Here is a 27665-nt window from a genome sequence, read left to right as displayed (position 1 = left end):
TTACAATATGTGTCCAGGAATGTTTCAGTTTTACGTCTACTTGGGCTAAAACGAATTTTCAATTACAATCTATGTATTTAATAAGACACTAGATTTAATAAGACTATCATCGGTTTCGTTTGATCATGACATGTTCTCTTCAAGTTTTATTGCACTGTAGACAAAGGGTAGGCATATTTAGGTGAGTGTTTCATTAATCGCATCATTCAAATTAAATCTGTTTAGATATATTCATATTTGTTTGGGATCACATGTGCTTGTGAACGAAAAGTCGTCAGTAAAGTTTTGACGGATGGATATTTATTTGCTATACACAAGTGCAATGTAGGCTATTATCAGACCCAAATAATGACTCAATTTTAGGAAGTGGCAAGGTGGTTTGCAGATTTGTAGCTGGACAACGCGCATGCGTTACCTACTCAGCTAGCCTAGCTTCGAAGCCGCCGGCCAACATGGAGAGAAAAGGTAATCTTACTAAGACATAGCAAATAGATAAACAACTAATGACAATATTTTATACTTTTAACTTACAATACTTAATAACATGTTTTATTTGAATGCTGAAGTTCTCTGAATGCCATCACATCAGCAAAAACATAATGTTGGAAATGCATGCCATTGCTGTCACGCAGCAACGAAATGCTAGGTGCTAGCTAGTACTGTGTTAGCTAATGACGTTCCAAAGCTCTCAGCGCTAGCTAAACCATCATCATGTGTTATCTTAATATATTTGATGTATTGCACCTAGCAAATCCTCATTGAACAATATAATGTGTTCGTGACATGGTTGGTTAACGCCAAATATATGTTGGTGAGCCAAACGAAGACTGGAGTGTGTGTAACCAAGAAGGTTGGTTGCATGCAAAACGTAGCCCACTTGCTAACTTGCGCCAGCTAGTCTAAATAGGTTTGCATGCGAACCTAGTTGTAGTCAAATCTCTCCCCTACTTAATATCGCCAAACCTTGAACCGTAATAATTATGGCCACTTATTTCATAATTTTTTAGCATTGATATCACTAAATTGTCTTCTACATATCTGAAGTTATCTGAAACTAGGCTGCTTATTACAGTTCTGGCACTCCAAGCAAGGAAGAAGAGGGCAAAGGCGAAGAAGACCAGCAAGAAGTAAGTTGTCTAGTATTCTGCATTATTACACAAACACGCTAGGCATGTGTTTATATCTACACCTTGACTGAAAACAAATGCACTAATTGAGAGGAGTTTGCTAAAAAAAGATCTGTCAGGTCTGTCTGGATTAATGGACGTACTGCCTGTCAGTGTAGAGGTTTATACATGGATTGACTGCCTCTTCAACCTATCAATGATAGGTTAGGCAAGATCAGTTAGGGTTACTGTTTTAAATTGACCAAAGAAGATATTGTGTTAGGCATACTGGTGGCCATAATGATGTGGGAATACTAATATGCAGAATACATTTAAATTACATCTGCTTTTTTGTGCACACAATAGCTGTATCTTGATTACACATTGTCAATGCAGAACTGAAACTAAAACATGCAGTTAGAGCGTGGCCAAGTGTGGAATGCTCGCCAGCTTTTTACAGTAACAATTGTTGTGATTTACCTAACTGCCATGCCATCCCAGGCATCCTCCCGAGTGTTACATAATGTCTCCTGCTATATTTAAAACGAGAGTTATGAAGCCTGCATCTACCCAGTGAAGCGTGACATTTTGATGATAACAGCCCAGCCTTGCAGATGTTTCACTGACCCTGACCAGTACACTCATTTGAAACCATAGCGTTTTATCACAAACAGTACTGTATATTAGGTACACAAGGCCATGTGTTTCAAATATTTTTCTTTTTTTGTGTGTGTGTGTGTGGGGGGGGGGAATGTGTCTTTGCTTTTGCTTTATATTTTGAGGAGTTTAATTCATGTTAAAGACATCTAGATTTGAAAGGCCACCAGTCATATAGCCTATCAGATGTCAAGGTCAGGCTAGGTAGCCAGTCATCAGCACTGGAAGTGATGATAAATGTCTCCCTGGATCAAAATGTAGCTAAAATGAGGTGGTTTAGTGAGCATTTAATGTGAAGGAGTTGGGACAATTGTTTTATTTGATACATTTATCCTGGGTCATAGAGGAAAAGAGCAGTGTCAAAGTTGATCAGATGCTGTGTGTGTGTGTGTTGATGTTTGTTTGCAATGCGTGTCCTCCAGGCAGCCAGCTCATCCCAGGGGATTGGCCCAGCAGCAGCAACCCCAGGCAGATGTTTCTCCACAGGAGCCAGAGGAAGAGATCCTGGGCTCTGATGACGAGGAGCAAGAGGATCCCAATGACTACTGCAAGGGTGAGAGCTCGCCCCCAACAGAACCTTGTATTTCTCAGCTCTGGATACACAACATTCCTCTTTTCTCACACAAGCTGCACCTATATTTAACCATCTCTCTCGCTCTCGCTTTCTCTCTTGCTCTCTTTTGTGTCTAGGTGGCTACCACCATGTTAAAATAGGAGACCTCTTTAATGGGAAGTACCATGTGATCCGTAAGCTGGGATGGGGCCATTTCTCCACTGTATGGCTAGCCTGGGATATCCAGTAAGAACTCATCCAGCCATCAGTCTTGCAGATCCACACCAAATAGATTGTATTTATCTTTGTTCTGCTCTGATGATGTGCGTTATGGTTTCAGGATGAAGAGGTTTGTGGCCATGAAGGTGGTGAAGAGCGCAGAGCACTACACAGAGACAGCTGTTGATGAGATCAAACTGCTCCGATCTGTGAGTAGCTGTTGAAACAATAATGGGAGCGCTCCGCCATATACTTTTGACGGAACAATACAAACAAAGTAATCATATGGTGGACTTGTATCCAATTACTTTAATACAGTTAACGTGACGTACGCACAAAACGGGGCTGAACATTTGCATACGCCACTTCCCACGCAAAGTTTGCGATTTATAAAAATTACATTTGACAGCAGAATGTGCGGTCCACTCAAAACGTAACGTTAGCCTACTAATCCTTAGCCGGCTCGCAAGCCCAAACAAGTGTGTTCAGTGCCAGACCTAGCCCATTTGGCGCCCTAGGCAAGATTAATCCAGGTGTGCGTACACACGGTTTTATAAGTCTGAATTGTTTTGGGCGTATGCCATTTTAGGCTTTTGGACATACGTACACTTTTTTAGTAAGAATCCTACGCACAGTTTTATAAATGAGACCCCTGGTGTCTGTACGGTACTTGTTAGTGTTGGAAATGTAAGTGTTGTGTTTGTGTGTAGGTCCGAAACACAGATCCCGATGATCCCAACAGGGAGATGGTGGTTCAGCTACTAGATGATTTCAAGATTTCTGGCATCAACGGAACTCGTATCCTTCAGTCCTGAGGGCCATTTGATCTGGTACAGGTCAAATGTTTTATTGTTTTGCTCGGCTCAATATCTATATTCTGTGCATATATATGCAATATCTATATTCTTCATCAACAACATAGTATCCATTTAAAGTCATTTCCCCATGGAAAATACCTTGGCTTGAAAAGTGGGTGAGAATGCCTAAGGATTTGCCCTCCCCCGCTCCAGTATCGAATACCCAAGGACCTGCATACCCGTCACAATGTAAACAACAGCTGATTGGCAGGCAGAATGGAACCTAGTCTGTTCTCTTCCAATCAGAAACCCTTTTTCTTTTCTCTCTGTCTGCCTCAACGCCCTGACCCAGCTGCCCTTAAATCCTGGGGAGAAGAGTAAAATGACACTTCCCTTTATAACACTTTGAAAAGGTGATTCTACATGGATACTCTTCTAGCATTCTCACTCCTCAGCATTAGGGTTCTAGTACCTTCATTGCTTTCAGACTATTTCTGTCAAGGTCAAAGGCTTTAGGGTGGGGGGGCCAGCAATAGCAAAGTGTCTCACTTAAATCAACACCTTTGTTCCACACTGACACCATCCTAATGAGGCTTCAGTATTTTTTCCTTGACTGCTGTTTTCTAAGACGTGTGCATGGTTTTTGAGGTCCTGGGGCACCACCTTCTGAAGTGGATTATCAAGTCCAACTACCAGGGCCTGCCTCTGCCCTGTGTCAAGAGCATCATACGTCAGGTAACTGGAAGCCAGTGTCATCTTTCATTTTCTTCCCTGTGACAAATTGTGTACTTTTGTCTTTGTGTGTTGACTTGTCTCTAATGTAAACAGTATGTTTACTTATTTGGAGACTCAATGATTTTCCTGTAACCATAGTGGGGCCGATACATGGTGAAATGTGATCCAGAGTCAGTTTCCACTAACCCATCCCGTGTCTGGGGCTGTGCTTCAAAGGTTCTCCAGGGTCTGGACTACCTCCACACTAAGTGTAAGATCATCCACACGGACATCAAGCCAGAGAACATCCTGATGAGCGTCAACGAGCCCTACGTCAGGAGGCTGGCGGCCGAAGCCACCGAGTGGCAGAAGGCCGGGGCGCCCCCTCCATCAGGATCTGCAGGTATGGGCACACACACAGAAACACAGAAACACATCAGCTCAGATTTCTTTGGCTCATTCGACTGTGTTCCATTTCCCTTTTCCAGTGAGCACGGCACCAGCACCAAAACAGGTAAGTCACCTCACGGAAAGACGACAGCTTTTTATTTATTAAGCCACACAAACCTGTTCCCCCTTTAACCCCAGAATTATGTTTGCTTTTCAGGCCATCAAGATGTCTAAGAACAAGAAGAAGAAACTAAAGAAGAAGCAGAAGCGCCAGGCGGAGCTGCTGGAGAAGTGCATCATGGACCTGGAGGAGATGGAGAAGGCTCCGGAAACCCGCGAGCAGGAAGAGGAGGAGGAGGATGACGAAGAGGACCCTGAGTCCCCCAGAGACCAGCGACCGTGCGTCCCTCTCAGGCAGGCCTCGCTGCAAGAGCTAGGGAACGAGGAGATGGATGGTGAGTTCCGGGGAAGAACAGCCACATATGGAAGGTTCTAGCCCATTTCAACTGCGGGGGCCAAGCTGGGGCCAGTTGTACTGTTAGAGGGGCCAGTTACATTGAACATCATTGTTGTCATATAGTTTTCTTCACTGCATCACAGGCATAAGCAGGCAAAATGCCATGTTTATAATTATTCAGACTACATTTAGCTGGGCCACAAGGGGGCCCAAGCTTGTCACAAGTGCACTGGCCCTCCCTAGAACCGCCCCTGGCCACACACTGAACATTCTCGGGCCGTCCTTCACGTCACATGCTTCAATCGATAATTTACATCGGTATCTCTTTTCTGTTTTCCCCAGAGTGTATTGCCAACACGGAGGTGGCGCAGAAGGGACCAGAGGGCATAGCTGAGGTGAACTGTAACGGCCTCCACCTGGAGGATAAAGAGGAGGAGCAGGGGCAGGTGCAGTGGAGGGAAGAGGACCGACACAACGGCAACGTGGAGCCAGCAGAGGTGCCGGGTTCCACCCAGGAGACGCAACATGAGGACTTCCAGCCCGGCCCTGTGTGCAACGGGCTGGCATCCCCTTCGCCCTCTCCTGAGGAGCAGGGCCTGGAGAGTGAGGGTAGAGACGGGGCTGTGAACATCGGGGCGGCTGAGAGGGGGCCCCCTGGTGGGCTGGAGGAGGGAGAGCTGCAGAGCCAGAGTCCTGAGGGGACGGAGGAGAGCGTTGACTGCCAGTACGGAGCCCAGGAGAGCCTAAAAAACGGTCAGCAGCCTGATACGACACACACGGGTGTGTTACGATGGCCTTTCTCCTAGCTCCTTATGGGAATATTAGAAGAAGAAAACAATTACGAGGTGTTCTTATGACATTACAGTGCCTGTTAAAAGTTTAGAAACACCGACCCTTTAATTATTTGGTTAATTTGATCAAGGTGACAGTTAAATTAAGCTTTTCGTACCAATATTTGTCCTGAGTAGTAAATATTCGGGGAGTAGAAGAAGTACATCTTCAACCTGTAAGTTACCTAGTTTGTTGGATATAAACAGTAGGAGCATGCATGATAAAACACTAGGTGTTTCCAAATGTTTGATAGGCACTGTACCACTGTGATACATTGTTGCCCACAATATCACATTTTATGAAATGCCTAAGGGGTTGTTGCAGAGCTGCTTGTGCGAGTTAAATTGGCTTGTGCTTTTTGAGTGTATAAAAAAAGTCAGAATGGGTCTTTTGGGAATCGTTTTATAATTGTCTCAAATTTGCCCATATCTCTCTCCCTATCCTCCTTCTGCTGTCCACGCAGCCAAACTCGCTGCCGGCAGTTTCCTGGTCAACCCCCTGGAGCCCCTCAACGCAGACAAGATCAAGGTTAAGATCGCAGACCTGGGAAACGCCTGCTGGGTGGTGAGTAGTCTGATTAATGACTTCAGGGATTTGAAGTCCTGAGTCTTTGACATTGGACCAAATTCACACACAGGTGCACTTGTAGTGAGTTGGAAATTGATTCCATTCTAGTCTTTGTTTCAAAGAAAGTTTTTCAAACGCAGGCTTCATTTGATGTTGCTGTTGCTAAAGCCTGTCTCTATGGAGATTCCCCCTATATGGGTCCTTGGTTCTGTTAGTTGTGTCGCTTTGATTGATGTTATCATTGCCAAAATTGTGCTTGTGGTCACATGCTCTACCCATCCCATCCTTCCAGCACAAGCACTTTACGGAGGACATTCAGACACGGCAGTACCGCTCCCTAGAGGTGCTGATTGGCTCCGGATACAACACACCAGCCGACGTATGGAGCACTGCCTGCATGGTGAGGCCCGTTAACACTACCTAATGAACTCTTAATGATGATGATTATAATTATCGCTCCCCCCTTCGCTCGCATTAGTGTCCGTTTCCTGTCATCATGCCGTCTGTGGTTTTCATCCGCAGGCGTTTGAGCTGGCCACGGGGGACTACTTGTTTGAGCCACATTCGGGGGAAGATTACTCCAGGGACGAAGGTAGCTGTGCACTGCCTGCTTGCTTTGGGAGCTAGTCCCTCTGTCGGCCTCCATATCAGTCTTCTTGCATTATATATTTTCAGATGTGAATCTGTCAGCTGAGCTGTTTGGAAGAAGTTCATAACCCTTTAGCTCGTGAATTCTAAAATATCCAACGGCCCCCCCAGTGTTACGCACATGCTCGTTATCATCGTCGAGCTGTTCAAGATTTTGATTGTTGTTGGGGCAAGCAAATCACACGAGTGTATGTGCTAAAGGGTTAACCAAGACAGTGTCCGGTGTTACTGGAAACACACACAGCCACCACACAGAGAAGATGCTAAACCCACCGCTACTGTAAAATGCCCTCAATAACTGCACGGTCACATTTATCCCTCCTATTTGAAAAGAGTATGTATTCACCAGTAGGAATTTATTTACATATAGACTGTTAGTCAAATGCTTAACAGGCTGTTTTCAGTAGGGGCAATATTGTGCCATTTGTGTAGCTGGTACTTGTTTGAGAACATGTTTGCCTCAGGTACGGCATTGCAATGATGTCATTTGATTTTAGTTGTAGCCTTATTGAGGTATATAGAAAGTATTTAAATGTGTATTCTAGTGTTGGCAATATATAGGTACAGCTACAAATTCCTGATGGATCAATATCAAATCTACTTGAAGCAAATCATGTAATGTTATGTACCTGCATTCCTGTGTCTATTTCCCCCTCTAACATACGTCGCTATATTTCCACCAAAGATGTTTTATCTCCCCCGAACACCTTCTGCTCACCAACCACTCTCTCCTCCCCCCCTTCCCACACTCTCTCCACCATTCTTTCCTGCTGCTTTGCTTGTCTTGTTCACGGATGCCCACATCACATATTTGTGCAGACTTAAGGGTTGCCAGGTTTGTGTTAATGTAGCTTCAGGCTTACTGGCACGGCTGCAGATAAAAAGTAAAGTACACCAACTCTTCAATTGTCGTTTGATAAACAGACCACCATTAAGATCTTTGCTACAGCCTTGTCCTGCCTGCTGTTCTCACTGACTACCCTGGTTTGGTGTGTTTTGAGTGTGTGAACTGACAGCACTTTTAAAACCTTCTTAGTTTTAACCTTTTCCATTTTAATAGCTTAACTAATATATATCTCTATCTCTATCTCTATAATGTAGCATATATATATATATATATATATATATATATATAATGCTACATTTATTGCTTCCTCTTGCTCCTTAATGTTCATATTTTGTCTGATGTGTTCAGAGCCTTTGTCTAGGAAGATGATGATTCATCCTCAACATGACGTGTTAAATCCATAATTCTCCATTTGCCTTTTAATGTACTGCCCAGCTTCCTCTCCTTCCAACCCCCTTTCCTGTTTTCACTCGCTCCTTCTCTGCGATTTCCAGACCACCTAGCCCTAATTATTGAGTTGCTAGGTAAAATTCCACGCCACTATGCTCTGAGGGGGAAACTGTCACAGGAATACTTCACCAGGAGAGGTACGCTGCCCTTGTGTTTGAGGCCCATCTGGAGGCTGTGGAGGAGGAAGGAGAGGGAGGGTTGGGGTACAATGGATCCTCTGACAGCACCTTTCTAGCTGCACCAATGCTTATTAAGTATTCCTTTCCTGCTCTGATTGATGCCCAGAATGAGGCAAGGGAACCACAGCTACCTTCTTAAAAACCCAGGACTGTTGCACGTATTGGATAAGTATTCAGTTCTAAAACTTAAACTCTGTGCAGGAGCTTTTGGTCTAAGTTTGAGGCAATCTGTTACTTGTGGGTGATTATGGACATTCCACTCCAACTTTAGACCCTAACTGATCTGGAAAAGATGAGCATTATCTAAATTGAATGTAGCTTAAAATCTTACGGTGTGATCGGAAGTAGTACCAGACTGATGCTGTCATGCTGATAGGCTGGTGCATCTCCATGCTGTCAGAGCGACCACCCCGTCTTCTCACCTGTTCCTGCCCTTCCTCCTACGCCCCAGATGGACCCTGTGACCAGAACTGAGTCTGATTAACTTGTTTGTGTCGTCCCCTCCCCTTCTCCTCTGGTCCGCTGGGACTCTTATCTATTTCGTTGACAGACCACATAGCGTTGATCATTGAGCTGCTAGGGACTGTTCCTCGCAAACTCATAGCGGTGGGAAAATATTCCAAGGATTTTTTCACCAAGAAAGGTAAAACGGTTCTGTTAAACTAATCGTATCGCAATGAAGTGATGGATGCAACTTTCCTTATCATACATTTAAAAATGTTATTTATATGTACATACAGATGTATCCATATACAGCCGTGGCCAAAAGTATTGGGAGCGACATACATTTTGTGTTTGCAAAGCTTGCTGGGCCTTGGCATAAAATGTCTGCTAACATAATTACAATAAGTCATTTCATCAGCACAGGGGAAAGTGTAAGTAAGTAAGACTTTATTTATATAGCACATTTCATACAAGAATTGTAGCTCAGGGTGTTTTACATAAAATCAATAAAAACAATAATACAAGTGATAAAAGTAATAATTAAAATAGCAACAATAATATTACTAATAAAAGTAGTAAAACCCTTTTGAGATAAAATTACTTAAATGCTTCAGTAAAAAGGTAGGTTTTAAGATGTCTTTTAAAAATGTCTAGCGTGTTTGCTTCCCTAATATTTATGGGTAATTTGTTCCCTAGTTTTGGGGCGTAATTTGCAAAGGCCGAATGACCAATCTTCTTATGACTGCTTCTGGTGACCTCTAATAGGCCTGCATTTGATGATCGCAGTGTTCTAGCTGGTATAGTTTATAAGGGAGTTAGCAATGTAGCTAGGTCCTTGTCCATGTAGAGCTTTGTATGTAAGGAAAAGTACCTTAAAGTAAATTCTGAAAGTGACAGGGAGCCAGTGTAAAGTAGCTAGGACAGGACTCATGTGTTCTCTCCTTTTAGTTTTGGTTAATAATCTAGCTGCAGAATTTTGAATGAGCTGTAGTCTTTCAGTGGTTTTCTTGGGAAGACCAGTGAAAAGTGCGTTACAGTAGTCCAGCCGGCTGGATATAAAAGCATGAATTTACTTCTCTGCATCATTTTGGTTTATGAATGGTTGTACCTTTGCTATATTCCTCAGGTGAAAGAAAGCTGTTTTGGTCACTTTATTTGTGAGAGTTGAAATTCAAACCTGAGTCCAGGATTACACCGAGACTCGTCACCTCTGGTTTAACCCTTGTGCTGCCTTCGGGTCACATGACCAAAAGGTTCATAACGAACCATCGTTGTGTTTACCCAATGTTACCCAATACAAAAGCAAATAAAAATAATTTTCTTTTAACCTTCGCAATGTGGGGGGTCTGAGACAGCCCAACGGTTAAAAGAAAATGCTTCACTTTGTTTTTGTATGCGGTAAAGTTGTCGCAAACGAAGGTGGGTCACAATGACTGATGGGTCAGAATGACCCGAGGAGAACACAAGGGTTAAGACAGGGGGTTAAGCTTCCTAGATTCGCAAAACTAGTTAACGTATTTTTCATATGCTGTTGCAATAACTAGTAACGTTAGAAAAACTACAACACAACGGATCAACAGGCACGTCGCACACACTTGTTCGCGAGCCAGCCAAAGCTGTGGGTAGTCAGCTAAAGTTACGCTTTGAGTGGATGGCGAGCGCTAGACGCGAAATGGATGGCAATAAGATTCTGAATGGAAAGTTTACTTTTGCGAAGTTGCCAAATGGTTCCATTGACAAGACCAAAGTAATCTGTGGGTTTTGTCGTTGTGAACTGAGCTATCTTCGCAGCACGTCCAGTCTGAAATACCACTTGATGGCCAAGCACACAGCTAATGCGAATTCTCTGTGTGACAAAGTATTTTTCTCAACCTTTTATTGATGGATTATTTGCTCCAAGTGTGAATGACTGCTCCAAGTGAAAGTGTTAGTGTCAAATTGAACAGAACAGTATGCCAACGTTGTTTTCAATAAAAAAAAAAAAAACATTTGCACAAAGCAAGCCAATCAACTTTTCCATGTTGATGAGAGCAATAAAATGAGAAAAAATAATGGGACAAAAATAAATCAAGGGACATTTAGAATACATAAAAATGTGCGATTAATTGCGAGTTAACTATGACATTAATGCGATTAATCGCACTTAAATATTTTAATCGTTTGACAGCACTAATAAAAAAACGTGTAAAAACATTTTCCTCAAATACTGAACCAGCAAACTTTGCAAAACACAACATTTGTCCTTGCTTAAACTTATGGCCACGACTGCACACATGCACTGTCTATTTGTCTGATTTTAGGCTTATGTCTTATCAGCAGCCATAAGCCTTGTCGTGTGTGTCGCTGACTCTAGGTGTCGTGTACCAAGCGTTACCTTTTTGATGCCTCCTATTGTCACAACCTGTGTAATTGTCCTGTCATGTCGCTGTCATGGCGGCCCATTGAAGCAGTATGAATGATCTTGTGCTCCCTTCCCCAGGTGACCTGAAGCACATCACCAAGCTGAAGCCCTGGGGCCTGATGGAGGTGCTGGTGGACAAATACGAGTGGCCCAGGGAGGAGGCTGAGTGTTTCGCTGACTTCCTGCTCCCCATGCTGGAGCTCATCCCAGAGAAGAGAGCCACAGCAGCTGAGTGCCTGCGCCACCCCTGGATTGCCCTCTAGTGGTGGCCTCTGGCCTCACAGCAACTCTATCACTTTTTTTTTTTCTTTTTTTTTTCTTCTCGATCTTTCTCTCCCTCATTCACGAGAATGCAACAGATCACTTTCCAGCTCAAGCATATCTGACGAGTATTTATTTTCCGTTTTCATGTTTTGGTTTTCTTACATTTTGTTTTAATGGTTGAGTAATACTCCTGTCCACTTTGTGTATTTGAATCTATTCCGTTCCTCCCTTTGTGCTTGGGGGTTGTATTGGTCTGTGGTCCTGTTAGAACAAAACTGCTGTACTCTGCTAACTCACTCCACCTCCCCCATTAAGAGGACTTGGGTTTTAAAGGCAGGCAGCTTCCCTCATTCTTGTTTTCTTTTGCTCAACACTCCAGAAGAGATGAAGAGAACATTGCCCTTAATGTCCACTTTCGCCTCTGTAAAATTGCCCCCCGCCTCTCCAGTTCAGTTCATTTTGGCCCTTAGTGCAGTGTTCACTTTATGGAAAATAATCTTATGTTACACCTGTGGGGAATGATTGTTTTGTATTGCTGTAGTATTAGGAAGCTGCAGAGTGATTAGACTGACTGAAGTGATTGCAGAAACTGCAGTCTTGGTATCTCCTCACATAGAGCCATTAGATGTATTTAATAGGGAACCTGGGGCTGCCCGTGAAGATGGGTACTGCCAGTAGTGAGTTCCATGTCACTTAATAGTTAGTTCACTTTGTTGGGAGGCTGGTTTTCCTTCAGGGTCTTTGTGGGATTCAGGAATATTTCAGTATATAAAGCATAAAAGACTCATGAGAACAATTGTGAAGAAAAAAAAAAAAAACTTTGTGTCTGTATATACATGTACCAAAGAGTTGGCCTTGTTCTGTATATTACAGTTCTGTACAGTTTTTAACAAATTCTATGTCTTAGCTAAAATTATTTGGCTGGGTAGTAAGGTTTTAATAAAGCATTTGGAAGACGTTTGCAAGCTTATTTTTATGTCCTGCTTTATAATGTCGCCCCATGTGATTTAATGTCCCAAACAATTGTTTAAGTGATTACTTTCTATTTCAGGAATTAGATCTGTTTTTCAGGCAAGTAAATAGAAACACAATTTCTCAAGAGACAGGAATATTGCAACAAGTCACATTCAATTGAAAATTTAATTCTGTTTACAAATGTCCCTATCACTGATAAGTCCTATTCAGACAATGCTGTAATAGAAGCATGTTTCGGTTTTATATTGTACTGCTAAAACAAATTTAAATCACTGCAGACAAAGCCTGGTAACCATGAAAGTAGGGTGTATTGGCCCCAGCAAATGTCTTCTATTAACAATGTAAAGAAAACACAGTCCATTGTTGCACCGGATACTCTTCATACTGTACTTAGTAATGGAATTGTTGTCTTTGATGCTGACCTTATTGGAAGACAGATCAGGGCACTTCTGGTTTAAGGTTTTTCTGTGATGAGAAGATGGGCAGTAGAAAATAAATATGACAAAAAAAAAAATTAAAGTACAGAATGATTTGAAACATTTTCTGTGTGGTTTATTTGACACAAATCCTACATCAGATCTCAACAGAAAAAAATCATAACCTCACCTGCTCCTTCCACCTCAAAGTCATCTGGCAGCAGCTTATCCTGCCGGTTTCCAAGGCTGAAGGCCAGGAAAGCCAGGATGAGGGCGTCTAGGATACTGATGATGGCCAAGATGTAGGCCCAGCGCACTGTGCAGTTGCCCAGACTATACTTGTCCGTCCGCTGGCCGCACATGCGCTTCACCTCCGGGGCGTCCCATCCATCCGGGTAGATCATGCAACCCATTAGCATCAGAACCGCTACAGCGGCGGCGAGACAAACCATGTTATCAGTATACATAACGGTTGCCTTTTTGCCATAATTATACATTATCAATTGTTTGCATGCAATAACCACTGGATCGTGTTACGTCCCGTGTAATCTATCTGACCTTGTAGGCATAAATGTCAGCATCTGGTCTGCAACAGAATCCATTGCCGCTATAATTGCCACCTAGAGCAACTGTCAGGTAACTGGACACGACACTACAAACAGCGTGGAGGTGTCACTATGGTGTCTTTTGACAAATGAGCTCATCTTACCCTCACAGCTGATTTTTGGTTGTAACAAACAATCAAATAACTGAGTTATTTATCAGTTGTTTTGTAGAATGTTTCAATTCCTTAGGGTTGACAGGCCCCAAATGTCAGAAAATTGGTAGAGGTATAGTCTAGCTGATCAACATCTATTTTAAGGTGCCTAGTGGACTTAATGGGCATGTAAACATGGGCTTAACATTTCCCCACGACGCCCCTGTTTACTGGACACAGATTGTCTTACCTGAAGCAAGCTGCATCCACGCACAAATCTTGTACACACTCCCAGCGTTGCAGAAGAAGAATAAACTAAAGCACACCATGCAGCCCACTATTAATAGCATAGACGTCCCCACAAAGAACAAAGCAGTTCTGAAGGCTCCGGAGGGGATTGAGCCAAAATCCAATGCGCTGCCCTTGCATGTCAGCTCAGAAGTTAAAGCGTTGCCGATGCAGTAGTGGAAGAGGCCAAAGTACCCAGCCTGCGGGGTGTTGACGCTGTCCCCAATCCAGTACGGCTGAATGAAGACCACGACGGTGATTATGCCGAAACAAATTGTGAAAATTGCCCATAGGACGCCTATTGCTCGCGCGTTCCTTACGTAATTGGTGTGATAGATTTTAGCAGCCTCTTGGGCAGGTAGCATTTTGTCCATGGCAAAAAAAAAAAAAAAAAAAAACTGGCTTATGTTTGAGTAACTTGCAACTTATTTCGCGTTGTAATTTTCTATCCCGATAAATCTATCCCAAATTGTAGCAGACAGTTTGAAGTTGCGCTGTGCGGCTTCATGTGAATTATGACCTCCCTAGTGTTACGCACGAATCAACACTGGAATCAACAACAGTGTAAAGACAGATCAGCTATTCAGTACCACTGCACGCACTTTTTCCCGATGATTGGCGTTCTCAAGGATAGACCGTCAATCAAGACAACGGACGCTTAGCCAAAGTATAATAGGCTACTGCGATTACGTTTTTTTTGTATCAAATTCATCAATAACCGTATTTTAAAAATCGTGAAAGCGATATGAAAGCATAAAGTTAAGAACAGTTCTATACCGGCAGACAGTTGGCCTCTGTCCAGTTGGTGTTGGTGTTGGAAATGTGGCGAGTGCCAATGAAGGTGCGATGGAATTAATTATTCAGGGTAATTTAACATGGGGAGTACGGTGTCTATCCACATGAGTTAAGTGACAGACAACGTTTCTGTGTGGAACCACAGCTTTCCTGTTTTGATAAATGAATACAACGACATTCATCAGTGTACAACTTGTCTTCGTGGTTGTGCATCACATTTTAAAAGAAGGCTCAATAATTGGCATGAAAAATTGAGGATAGAAAACTGACAGAATCTATGGTGTAGAAAACAAGCATATAGTTAGACAGTGTCACATTGCTTTAGAAGAATATACAGGTGTGTTAGGTTTTTATGGCTCTACGATGAAAATGAACATTACCCCTGTTTACACCCCTTACCCCTCTTTACCACTGAACAGAGGGAGACAATCCCTTCTCTGCTTCACCTTATCTGCTCCAACGAAATCATCAGCAGCCTGTCATGTTCTCTCCTTCCCTGACCCATATAGGGGGGATTGGCTGGGGATTCCTGGAGATCATATATAGCCTGCTGTGGGGTACGTATGCCCACCAGTCACTGCCAGGCAAGGAGAATGAGAGACCCCTGCAGGGGAGTAGGCCTGTCGTAGAGCAGTGCATGCAGGGACACCTGGCCGTACTGCTGACCCAGGGCACCCCCTGGAGGTCCTCTGCAGCTCAGGCTGGGCAGCAGGCCCAGACAATAGGGTGTGTCGTGAGGGCTGGAGGGAGGGAGGCCTGGAGCCCTGGCTCAAGGAGAGGAACTCTGAAGGCTCCCTCTGAGGGAGAATATAAAGAGGAAGATGAGGAGTTGTAGGAGAAGGAGCTGTCACAAGTCCAACAGCAGAATTTTCAGATCAATCACAGCGCTCACCAATCACTTCCTGTATTCAGAGGGATCCATCTTGAGTGCTGCTGTAATGATTGCGGGCGTAGGACGCCCTGTGATTGACAGCCTATTTCCGGGCTTGAGTAACTTGTCAAGAGAAGCCGTGGGCTCACTCACCCTACAATTTAACAGCGTGTGCAGCAGACGGCTTGAAGTGAAGCCATGTCATCAGCATCTAGCCAGACAGACATGGGAACACATGAGGGGAGAAGGAACAATGATTTACATTTACATTTATTTATTTAGCAGACGCTTTTATCCAAAGCGACTTCCACAAGAGAGCTTTACAAAAGTGCACGGGTCACTGATCATAACAACGAGAAGCCAAAGGGAAGAACCATAAGATTATGTAGTTAAACAAGTTACAATTAAACAACATGAACCTCAAAAAGTGCAAGAGTGTACCTGTAGAAAAGCAATCAACAGGGAAATATTTCACAGCGAGTTCAATAATTTAAATCCGTTACAACTAACCAACAAGAGCAACAAGTCTATCAATAAGAGTCATTGTGATCCTGGAGGAAACTAGCATCCGGTCCAGCAAATCATTCCTAAGTACGGTTGTACTCCCGGAACAAGTGTGTCTTAAGCCTTTTCTTGAAGGTGGGGAGACTGTCAGTGTCTCTGATGGAGATGGGGAGTTGGTTCCACCATTGGGGGGCCAGACAGGAGAAGAGCTTGTGTTGGGACCGGGTGTTCTTGAGCGGTGGGACCATCAGATTGTTGTCAGAAGAAGACCGTAGGTGGTGGGTGGGGGTGTAAAGCTGGAGGAGAGACTTTATGTAGTCGGGTGCCAGTCCCGTTCACTGCTCGGAAGGTCAGTACCAGGGTCTTGAATCTGATACGGGCCGTGATGGGTAGCCAGTGAAGGGAGATGAGGAGCGGGGTAACATGGGAGCGTCTGGGTAGTGAAGACCAGGCGGGCTGCTGCATTTTGAATCCTCAGGAGAGGGCGGGTTGTGCATGCTGGTAGACCGGCGAGAAGCGAGTTGCAATAGTCCAACTTTGAGAGGACAAGTGCTTGGACTAGCAGCTGGGTGGAATGCTCAGACAGGTATCTCTTGATCTTCCGGATGTTGTAGAGTGTGAATCTACACGACTGGGAGACTGCAGCAATGTGGGCTGTGAGGGAGAGCTCGTCATCCATGGTAATCCCGAGGTTCCTGTCAGAGGATGAAAGGGTCACCGTCGCAGATCCCAGGGTGATTGAGAGATCGTGGGAGATGGAGGGCATGGCCGGGATGATGAGAAGTTCTGTTTTTGCGAGGTTCAGCTGGAGGTGATGCTTGGTCATCCAGGCGGAGATGTCTGTGAGGCAGGCCTCGATCCTAGCTGAGATCCCCGGATCAGTCGGGGGGAATGACAGGTACAGCTGCGTGTCGTCAGCGTAGCAGTGGTAGGAGAAGCCATGGGAGGAGATGATTAGTCCAAGTGAGGTGGTGCTCAGGGAGAAGAGGAGGGGTCCAAGGACGGAGCCCTGTGGGACACCAGTGGAGAGCTGGCAGGGTCTTTACACTTTGCCTCCCCTGGAGACCTGGTAGGAACTTCCCAACAGGTAGGATGAGATCCACTGAAGTGCAGTGCCAGTGATGCCCATTTCAGAAAGTCTGATGAGCAGGATCTGATGGTTAACCATATCAAACACTGCAGAAAGGTCCAGCAGAATGATGACGGATGACCTTGAAGCCACTCTGGCAGACTGGAGGGCAGAGGTGACTGACAGGAGGGCAGTTTCTGTGGAGTGGCCAGTCTTGAAGCCCGCTTGGGGCTCTGCAGTGTCCCTGTTAGAGAACCTGTCAATGAGCTGGGGGTGGAGGGGGGCAGCAGGACAGTCTGCAAACAGCAGCCAAACAGGTAATCAGACAGACAGGTCAATGAAGAATAATACAGTCCTAAACTACTTCGAAGCAATTCAAGTTATCCAACCTTGTGCCTTGTGTTTCCTGAAGCCATGTGTTTTCATTGTTTAATTTACCAGATGTTTTCTGTCTCGTGATGGAAATCTATCTCAAGCCATATGTTTTATAGCAACTGAACGTCTCAACCCAAAATGCAATGGGCAAAGTTAAACATGATGTTAGTATCTTCATTAATTTCTTACTGAGACACACTGTTGCAAAGCAGATGGTGGACAAACTTTTCGAGAAATTGGCCAACTTATGGACCAAACAACAAGCTTTAGGTTTTTAGATATGTTTTTGTAAAAATGTTCTCACCATTATTTTGGTGGTATATCCACCTCAAAATACTCTGAGGTATACGGCAAAACTTTTCTCTAACCATTGTATCATGATCCAGAAAGAATGCAGAAATTGTTCAAAAATCTGCTCAGGTATTAAACAAGTGCTCTCTTGAACCGAATGTTATCTATGCTATTATGCTACACAACAGTCATCTGTTAGGGGTCTAAGAGTGTATTCTTTATGTGAATGATTTTAAACCATATTTGATTGATGTTAAAAAGTTATGTCTGCTACACTGGGGGAACGAGATTCCAGAAGAATTGAAATCACGCTAAATAATTCTGCTTTGTCACAATCATGATTTGGACAGTTTTTCAATCTGTCTGCACAATTCGTCCTTTTTCGTTTGGCTGCTATAGGAAATGGAAGTGGAATGGGCTTAGGTCTAGTATGTCATATTACTGTGTCAAAAGTATAGGCCACAAAATGGCTTCAAAGTTTTAAGATGGTTGGCTAAAAGTGTTAATGAAGTATTTTATTGTGATGAAACTTGAGATTTACACCCCTACAAGAACCTCTGCCAATGAAGGTGTAACATGAGAGGTTTTTTGAGAATTCACACTGTGAGTTGCAGGGGTATAGGTTTGTTTTCAAATATGATGGGGGACAGCTTCTTTGATAACTGAGGATGCTGTTAAATAAAATAATTTGAATAAAAAGTGTGGAAGGGGGGCAGATTTGCCATTTTCAAAAAGTGGGTGGGTCATGTCCCTTGTATTATCAAACCAAAGCCCCTGATGAGAAGTGCACATTTTTAAGAAGTGATTTACTTATTTATTTTCATAGCAAAACAACTCACTGCTGTTTCCACAAACATCTCCAATGACTGATCCTCTATCTTATCCATCTTATTGAGGCCCTCCCAATGATGATCAGGCCTCTACCAGTGTGGGGATGTGGAAACCACAGAAAAGCAGATGTTAGGTCCCTCAGGGAATGTGTCCCACACTAAACATGAAGGTATTGCTACCTCAGCTCCCATCCGTGCACATTCATCCTGGAGAACACTGTTCATGGAGACAGTCAGAGGTAGGGAACAGAGAAGAGCTCTGCAATGGGCCTTTAAGTGGTATGTATCTAGCTCCAGGCCAGTGCGACTATGGTCAGAGATGCGGACCTCCAGGATTTCCTCAGTAAATCACTGAGCTCTCTGACAACCTATTCTTGATTTCAACATGAAACATCTAAATAGTAGCTCAAATAAACTTAAAGTTCTGCTTTTTTACAGGGTGCATTCTCCACAATTTAATATGAACATATTTTTTCCTACAATATCGACTTCTGGTCTGGGAGACTCAACTGGGCAGTCAATTTAGGGAGACCTTTGGATTAATGTCCTCCCAGCCTTCAAGTCTGGGAAACACCACCTGTCAGCTTAGAAGAAGTCTGTTCATCCACGGTCTGGTGGATGGCATGATCATTATTTATTAGAAAAACAGTGAGTGAGTGTTTTGAGATCATGCTGAAGCTCATTGAATCAATACTTCTTTACCCTACAGCCATCCGGGAAGAATGGATAGACTTTGCTGACCATTTGTAAATTGGCACACCTGTGAGCAATTTTTTATAGATTATTATATTAACAACATTGCAAAATCAAATCCTGCAAACATCGTTGTTCTAAGGGTGATGGAAATGGCTTACTCTACGATGACGTGCAGGAAGTAGACCACCATATTACAGGAGACCTGGATGACTTATTAAGGAAACCTTTGGGTAGCTTCCCTCTCAATCTTGTGATCGAGTTTTCTGTGGATGACGTGACTCTGTTCTGACCTAAAGTAATCAATAAAGTAAACTTTCTATGCCTAACTACCATTGAAATAGGATTTTGAGAATACGTGAGCAGAATGTGTGATCTAAAATCGACATGGAGAAGCACATTGTGGTGGCTACTTTAGCTGGCCAGTAAGCATTTTGTAGGGAGGCACGCACAGTTCGTAATTACACACTGAGCCCTGGAAGGTTAAAAATATAGCAATGCCCAGAGTCACTGAGCTTTACATTCCATGCTATAGTCACACAGTCCATTTGTAAACATTTTAGTGACAACAAAATTGATAAATACAAGGCCATGGTATGAAAAACATTACATTAAACCGTACAAAATACTTGAAAATGTGCATAAACAATATTGCATCCATAAATTCCATAAATGAAGCTGCTCTTCTGAGTTAGTTCAATCTGGAAAAGCAAACAAACAAGCAAATTAAGGGGGAAATTAATCTGTGCTCGCAAATCTAGGCAGTAACAAATGTAACGGGTTACAAATGAGACCTTCCTTTCTGGCAATCATCCCACTGCCTTTGCCAGACCCCAGTCTGCACCACCTTAATCAATGGTTTGACTTCTCTCTTTCCCAATGGCACCTCCACTTCCACGCTCTCTCTTGTCCTTCCCACCACACCTATGTGAGCTGGCACCAAGCAAAAATGCACCACCACCCCTACCCTCTCATCAACACTTCCATCAAGTCCACCAACAGGTCATTTTGTCTAACCTACCTGACTTTATACTAGGACTAAGGACAGCAGCTGAATCAGAGCACACCACCCAAAGGGGCTACACTTCCTCCACCCACCTCCCCTCCACAATTATGCCACTATCACCTCTATAGACCACCACGCTATCACTCAATTTGACCTAAATGCTTAGGCTACCCAAAATTCCTGAATCCACACCCCTGCACACATCCTTGCATCGTCCTTTAACCCATCTGTAAATACCTGCACATATGAACAATATCTCTCATAACCTCCACACCTTCCCTCCTCCTCACCTTCCCACTCCCTCCTCCTGTCAATCAATAATTCCCCTATCGGCTGCAGGAAAAGCCACAGGGTTGTATGCCCCAGCGCAACCACTGACCCTTGACCCTGCCACCCTACCCTTCAAACCGTATTCCTCAGCTGGTGAGGGAGCTGTGTGTATTGCACGAGTGATTGATTAGCAAGTGAACCTACAGTATCTTCAGCTTTTCATATAGCTTAAAATATACAGTAATGTAAACATGCACACATTTTATTTGAGGACATTTGTGTGTTATCCACTCCCAACTCCACCTCTGCAACCCCGCTAGTGTCGCAGCCTGACGCCAATTGCATCAGCGCACGGGCAACTTACTATCCCCCTCACGGCCCTACATGACACATACCCACTTAGTAAAGGGAAAAGATCCTGCTGCTTCCCCCACCCAATTCTGTATCATAAGAAAACACAATTACACCATCTTCCTCCACTCTGCTCTTGTGAAAGTTTAACTTCTTCCTGATTGTACACATTTGAACATTGTCATAACAGACATGTTGTTCCATGCAGGAAGCAGATGCCAGACCAAAAGTAGCCAAGTAAACGTTCATGAATAATCATGAAGCATTAAACTTCCCTGACAGTGATATGCTTTTAATGGCCAGCTTGTGCTTCGAATCAACATCATATTTCATAGGATACCCAATAACGGATCGAGCCATTACAAAATGGCCCCTGGCATTTCTAATAATCTCTGCCGCTTTATTGGATTTATAGCCATCATTCATCAGCAGAACCAGCACTCATTTCCTGATCCAATAAAGGTTCTGTGGATGAGACGGTCGGGAAAATTGAACCTATGCTGACTTGTTTTTAAAATTGGACTGACCACCTATACCACGTCAGGTGTTTTGTACTGACATCGTTATGTACGTACATTGTTCCACCTCACAAGTCCCTCATCCATCTTTACGCCATAAGAGATGGTCATTAAAAGTAAATATAAAGGTGCCAAACATAGCCTGAAAGCCATCAGTCCTCTTTGCCTCTCAATGTACAGCCATGCTGGTAAGCCATGGATGAATTCCCCAGAGCCATAGGCTAAGAGCCACTTAATGTCCCTAATTAGAGTCCCATTGACCAGAGAAGGCCGATTCACTGCTGATTTCCTTTGTAACAAGCCCAGCGGAGGGAGGTCTGGAAGGAATATTGATTTTAGTCTCGAAGCAGGTTGATAATAATCAAATGGCCCTTTCTCACCACTCAGCATTCAGTACATTGAGCCACCCTTATCTGTATGCACAGGTTTGTGGGACAGGACAAACCCCCTACTAGGCATAAATCCCTACAGCGGATCCCATCCTATCGGGTGTTTGAGCAAACTAAAGCTATGAATGAATGCACATATTGCAGACCCAATCCCATCAGAGAGAAACTCTAAATCCCAGCAGCAACCTTGAACCCCTAGTTGAATGTCAAGTCATATTTTTACTGCAGTAATGTTGATAATTAGGCATGTGAGTCCGATTACCAATGACTTGCTAATGGGTATAGCGTCAAGTCCACTAGGGAGGCAGGCAAACGCTGACATCGGACTCCCTTGGTTTGAAGAGTCTCTCTCTCTCTCCTCTCAGATCAATACTTTCTTCTGCCACACCTCCTCCTTCATCTCCCTGACCGTATGGCTCCAAGGTCAACGTTCAGTCCCAATCATCCCCCCATTGTGGCTTCAAAGTTTATGGGCATCCACTCTGCCCTGGGACCAAAATATTTTTTGCTGCAACTCTGTCTGACTCTGTCCATTTGAAAGCCCTATTACTGTAATATAGGGCTTCCAAATGGACACCAGGGAACCCAGCGAGATGTTGGACAGCAGCGTGTTCTTAGGTTGGAAATTGTATGTTTTTCTCTTCAGAGCCAATTTTAACTGAAGAAAGTATTAGACACAGTTAAAGGATGGCTTGATGAAAGTGCCCAGTGTTCCATAGCCTTAGGTGTCACCACAAATTTGGTTTATCGGCTCATTAGAAAGCCAAGTTGTGTCTCAATGTGTTTTTCATGGGTATGATTCTCCAAGAGGGGGCAGTGTGTCATTAAATGTAGTGTGAGTGAAGCAGAAAGATGTATTTTTACAACACACACATTGGATGTATTAAACAACAGATGATCTCTACTCATTCATAGTTATTGGTGACATATATTTACTTACATGATCGGTGATCCTTCCAGCAACAGTAATACTTTTTATTAAGATAATTTCACACCACTCATCTGCAAGAAGTACACTGACGTGTAAAACGAATCATCTTCTTGCATAATTATTAATCATGATATTTAGTCTTCATTGGAGGGGGTCTTAGTCTTCCCCTCACAGTGTTTAATGAGATACAGAGGATCCTGTGCTTCATACAGTGGCCATTGAAATTTGATAGATCCCCTGCTGTGTTTTTCTCTCTCTTTCTGTCTGTATTTTCTTGTTGCCTATTACAAGTTTATGGTAAGTTATTACACTTTCAGTTGCTTCTCCGCATCGTGGTTGGGTGGTCCTCTTGGTCCAGTGTGAGATGTACCTGCCCCCCCCCGCCCCTAAACCCTTTGACATGGCTGCCTTCTTCTGAAAGCAACACTCGAGCTTGTTCACCAAGAAACAGCTGCTAGTGCTAATGAGCTGAGCAACAACTTCCTGCTGACTGACAGTCTGGGGCTAGCTATCAAACTCTCATGCTGAGCTACAGCTCTTGAAAGACATTCGTGAGTAGGGTTATCATACAGGAACATTCACAGTTCGCCTCTGGGGGTCTAGAGCATATTTGGTTGTTGTATATACCTCTGCATTTATCTTTGCTTGTTTTAACATTTTAACACAATTCAACACAGCACACAACACATTAAAGAAAGTAACAGTGCCCTAATGAATGACTGCCCTCTACTGTTCTTGTTATTCATGTCTGTCATTAGTCACATCTGTAATAGGGATTTAATTATTATCGGTTGTTTTATCTCCTGAATTTTCATACAATACTGTAAGTTGGTAATTGGTTGACTGACTTTCCTGGGAGTTTCCCCTGGGTATGAACAGAACAATACAGTAGACTGTCATTATGACAATGTGTGTGTTTTCTTTGGCAGTTAATTATATTATGTAAAAATATGATGGAAGGCAGAATGTTCCCCTTATAGACCATACCGAGTGTGACAGTGAGAGCAGCAAGGACATTTGGATGATAATTGGATTGTGGATATATTTCCACAACACATCTGAACAAGTCTACATACATACAGTAGCCTCCCCCAACAATACACACACACACAAATCAAGATATTGTATTTTGAAAACTCCCTAAGATCTGAAATGGGATGCTACTGTAGTTTGAGCTGTATATAGCTTACTAAGATATTGGCTAGTGGACATGTTTTGTGTTTCCTCTCTTATAAACACAGTAGATAGTGCACTGCACAGTGTGCTTCGTAAGTTCATTAATCACTTAGCCAATTGGCTAGCACGAGAGGAATGGAGACGAGAGAAAATAGACTTTGGTTTTAAATCACTACACAACGCCTGACATCTCCCCATTAATTGCGTGTATTTTACCAGCAGCGTAAGAGAGGGAGGCTTTCTATTACTATGGCTTGGTAGCGCTGTGGACAGCTTTGTGATCTAAGAGCTCATTGGTTTATATTTGATGACCCACAGCCTAGGTGCAAGCTCTCCCACAACAAGAGTTTTATCATTGGCTCTGTGGGCTTTATTCCTGTGTAGGCTTGGGCAAAGACTATTGATCTGATCCAGCAGTGAACAAGGTTTTGCTCTGCTCCCAACATTGATAACTACTTTCCCTTATAAAGTAGACTTTATATCCATTCCGAGGTAATCGTTGCCCCTACAAGCTAACAACACTCAGGCTCTTGATCTGTGCTTAGCTGGTGAACACAGTGTTTGAATGACACAGGTTATTTAATTAGCAACAACCTCAGAAGATTGTTGCCGGGTATGCTTTAGAAAACTGTCTGAGAGTTATTGATTAAGATGTGGCTGGGCTAGGAAGGCGAATGGCCACATGGGACAATGTGTTAACAAGTGCCTTGCATGTGGAGGGCCCAGACCTGTTTCTTTATCACACCATCGTCTCTCTACGACTACTGATCCCCCACCTCGTGACTGATTGATCTTAGAGGGGTTTCAAAAGCAACGCAGCAATCGTTACCATGGAAATTGACGAAGGACAGCAGGGAGGTTAAGGGAAAGGAGCCTAAAGGGGTTAAAGACTTTCAGCACTAATGATACTTCCGCAGGAATTACCCTATGTTGCCGCTAGCTAGAACCACTGATGGGCTCTCATCTGACGATGAAGATTCCCATGTCCTTTTTCTGTGTGTGTGTGTGTGTCCCCAGCTGAAGTCAGTGCCCCTCCTCCTCCAGTGCATGCTGGTCCAGTAATGAGGAAAACTGTAATGGCATATGCTGCCTCTCAGGGTTCAGTGTTGTCACTGGAGTGCATGCAAGCAGGCAATGGGAGTGCTTCAGCTGGTGAATAGGCCCTCTCATTATCTTGATAGGAAGTGTCATGGGTGACTTGTGCTTCAGGTCGCAGTAGCATTCATCATACTGTCAGACACAGTGGTAACCTCACTAGAAGTGCGGGGGCTCACAGTGTTACATGTGGATGAACTGCATTGTAGATGACAAGGTATAGGCCTGAGGCTCTGCACCCACTGATCTTTGTAACACCAGCAGTATACACTGATCTGGCAGAAAGCTCTGATTTTGCTGCTTTTTGCGGCTTGGAATGTTGACATTAGCTGGGAATGAACGCCTTAATGATATCTTTCCATGCATCTGAGGCTCAGGAATGTTTTCTCATTTGCCTAGATCTTCGATATTACGGGACAACATTTCAACATTCTTACCTTGAGCCCATCCAATCTTGTGCATATGGGTTGTGTAAGAATTTCTTCAGATAAAGACCTTGGAAGTCTCAGTGGTGCAATTATCTCCCTGACAAGATGGGGGACCAAGAGGAGTGAAAAAGTCCTGGTAAATTCTGACAGTATACTCAAACCGGAAAGGGTTGGTACAACACTTTCACTGCTGAATGGATGCTGTAACTAACAGGAAATAAGAAATTGATCGACAGAAGTAAGTAATGCAATAAAGACAGAGTTACTTGCACCAGGACAGTTGTTTGGCCATCGAAGCATGTAGCAAGTACATATGCAAAAGTATAAATTGCGTGTTAAATGTAAAAATGTATAGCCAAACAACTATCCTGGTCCACGTAACTCTGTCATTATGGCACTTTGTACTTCTATATTCTGAAAAGTCCTGTGTTTTTAACGTGCGCATACTTATTTTAATGTTGTGAAACGTTAACAGCATATTTAAGAGTATTTCAAAGGAACGTCCCTGTTTAAAATAAAGAGTAGTGCACACGTTTCTGCTTTTCTTCCAACCAAAATGATCAACTTCATGATAATGACAGAGTTAAGTGAAGCGATGAAAGTGTAGTACCGACCCTTTCCGATTTGAGTTAATGTAATGTTGTTTCCCATTTGGGGGAGCTTGTCTTTGTATTGGGGGGAGGTGAGCAAGTCATCCTATTTTGGGGGAGTTGACTTGTATTTGAGGGGAGTGTTTTCTTTTGGGGGATGCACTCATATTAGTGGGTGTGTTTGGCACTTCAGGGCCACAATACTTATCAGATGAGAAAATGAAATGGTGTTGGTCTGAGTCAACAAACCTAATTGGATTGGTTAGTTACCTGAAGTAAAAGGATTACCTGAATCCTTTAGCAACATATAACATTAGCGACATATAAAATGCATCTTTACGAAGAATCAAAATAATTGCAGAGGGCTCAGTGTCATAGCAAATGATGAATTATCTCAATGTTCCAAAAAAATGCTTTTACTTTGTTGGTTGGGGAGCATGGGGTGCTAAATCTAAGTCATAGAGGTCTTCACATATGCCATATGCACATATGAACTGGACTCAAACCAACATAAAAATCTTAAAGAAGACAGAAAACTGCCACAAAGATGTTCTCTGCCAGAGATGGCTGGTGACACACTGAGGTGCAGACCATGAGCTGAAGACAATTATGTAACAAGAGTAGAGATAAAAATATTCAAGTGCAAATCGATAGTGAAACACAGACATCCAGAATTATGAATCAGGATCAGCACAACACCACAGGAAGACCAGGTAGATGGACAGGAACTGACCAGGAACTCAGCATGGTCCATCATAGGTCATGTTGGCTACTAGGTTCAACGTTGGTGGCAAAGACCTGGCAGATGTTACCAGCTCAACCCCCCCCCCCCCCCCACACACACACACACACACACACACACACCAGGAGAAGAGAATAGGGTTAGAGAATGTGGAGGAACAAATACAGTTACAGTAACAGATCATAATGTAAATTGTATTTTCTCATCCCAACTGAGTCACAACATGGCACATGAACATATTTTTAGGTTCTGGAACACAATTGAAGATTTCCTGTTTTTAGTACCTTAGGTCTACTTTCCTCCAGTATATTATTATGACACTGCCAGTATCATACAGGGTCTTGTCAGCTAGCCTAGCTTTTCCTGCCATGATGGCACAGACTCTTGTGACAGTACTCATTGACCTTGGTGTTTGACCTTGCTATCAATAGCTGAAGCCAATGTGCCCTGAATCTGTATGTGTGTGTTTATCCCCTTCTTAAGTCCTTGAGAACTATTTGAGTATCCTTTAAATGATTCAGACAGATGGGCAGTCAATTTCCAACGTTTTTACTAGGTTGATTGCAAAATGTCTAAGACATTTTCAACAAACTAAGTGCTGTTTGGACAACATGCAATTACTGGTGACACTGTAATCATCGCAGTAATCACTACATTCTGAGGGCCACCACAAAGCAGAGTATGTTTGTCTAGTCTATCACTCATTTTTGGGGATAAAGATCTTGGGGAGGAGGGACATTCCAGGATGTTTGTTAACTGTGTTATGTTATGTGTTACATTCTTAGAATGATAAAAATGTCACAACCCATGTTTCTCCACGATCAGCCTGGGGTTACATATA

At 43.3% G+C, this 27665-nt stretch overlaps 2 protein-coding genes across 5 annotated transcripts; one reads left to right on the top strand and one right to left on the bottom strand.

Annotated features, from left to right (window-relative positions):
- The first annotated feature begins 16 nt into the window (after window positions 1–16).
- On the top strand, window positions 17–13036 carry srpk1a (SRSF protein kinase 1a). 4 transcript variants are annotated; one of them, XM_084680179.1, is made up of 17 exons: window positions 17–181; window positions 364–465; window positions 1073–1127; window positions 2186–2316; window positions 2454–2562; window positions 2657–2744; window positions 3246–3333; window positions 3961–4067; window positions 4284–4449; window positions 4535–4560; window positions 4654–4891; window positions 5236–5646; window positions 6188–6288; window positions 6584–6691; window positions 6814–6883; window positions 8281–8373; window positions 11339–13036. In XM_084680179.1, exons 2-17 carry the CDS (start codon window positions 453–455, stop codon window positions 11521–11523), a joined length of 1989 nt encoding a protein of 662 aa, XP_084536305.1. In that variant the 5' UTR covers window positions 17–181; window positions 364–452; the 3' UTR covers window positions 11524–13036. The 4 variants fall into 4 exon arrangements, with proteins under 4 accessions (XP_084536305.1, XP_084536303.1, XP_084536302.1 ...); XM_084680177.1 differs by lacking the exon at window positions 8281–8373 and adding an exon at window positions 8966–9058 and having other exon boundaries at window positions 20–181; window positions 5236–5673; XM_084680176.1 differs by lacking the exons at window positions 17–181; window positions 8281–8373 and adding an exon at window positions 8966–9058 and having other exon boundaries at window positions 248–465; window positions 5236–5673.
- Window positions 13037–13079: 43 nt separating this feature from the next.
- lhfpl5b (LHFPL tetraspan subfamily member 5b) lies at window positions 13080–14274 on the bottom strand. Its single transcript, XM_084681328.1, has 2 exons — window positions 13863–14274; window positions 13080–13342 (listed from the first exon to the last, which is right to left on the bottom strand). The coding sequence occupies exons 1-2, from the start codon at window positions 14272–14274 to the stop codon at window positions 13080–13082; spliced, it is 675 nt and encodes a 224-aa protein (XP_084537454.1).
- Between the last annotated feature and the right edge of the window lie 13391 nt (window positions 14275–27665).

Source organism: Hypomesus nipponensis, chromosome 18, assembly GCF_054491055.1.
Source record: "Hypomesus nipponensis isolate SF chromosome 18, ASM5449105v1, whole genome shotgun sequence".
NCBI lineage: Eukaryota > Metazoa > Chordata > Actinopteri > Osmeriformes > Osmeridae > Hypomesus > Hypomesus nipponensis.
This window is presented reverse-complemented; position numbering and strand designations above follow the sequence as displayed.

Excerpts from the sequence above, each read along its gene's own strand:
- srpk1a (XM_084680177.1), top strand. Across the intron at positions 2,563-2,656 it reads TGGCTAGCCTGGGATATCCA|GATGAAGAGGTTTGTGGCCA; the intron begins GTAAGAACTCAT and ends TTATGGTTTCAG. Across the intron at positions 4,068-4,283 it reads TCAAGAGCATCATACGTCAG|GTTCTCCAGGGTCTGGACTA; the intron begins GTAACTGGAAGC and ends TGTGCTTCAAAG.
- lhfpl5b (XM_084681328.1), bottom strand. The coding sequence starts at position 14,274 with ATGGACAAAATGCTACCTGCCCAAGAGGCTGCTAAAATCTATCACACC. Across the intron at positions 13,343-13,862 it reads GTGGATGCAGCTTGCTTCAG|CGGTTCTGATGCTAATGGGT; the intron begins GTAAGACAATCT and ends CCGCCGCTGTAG.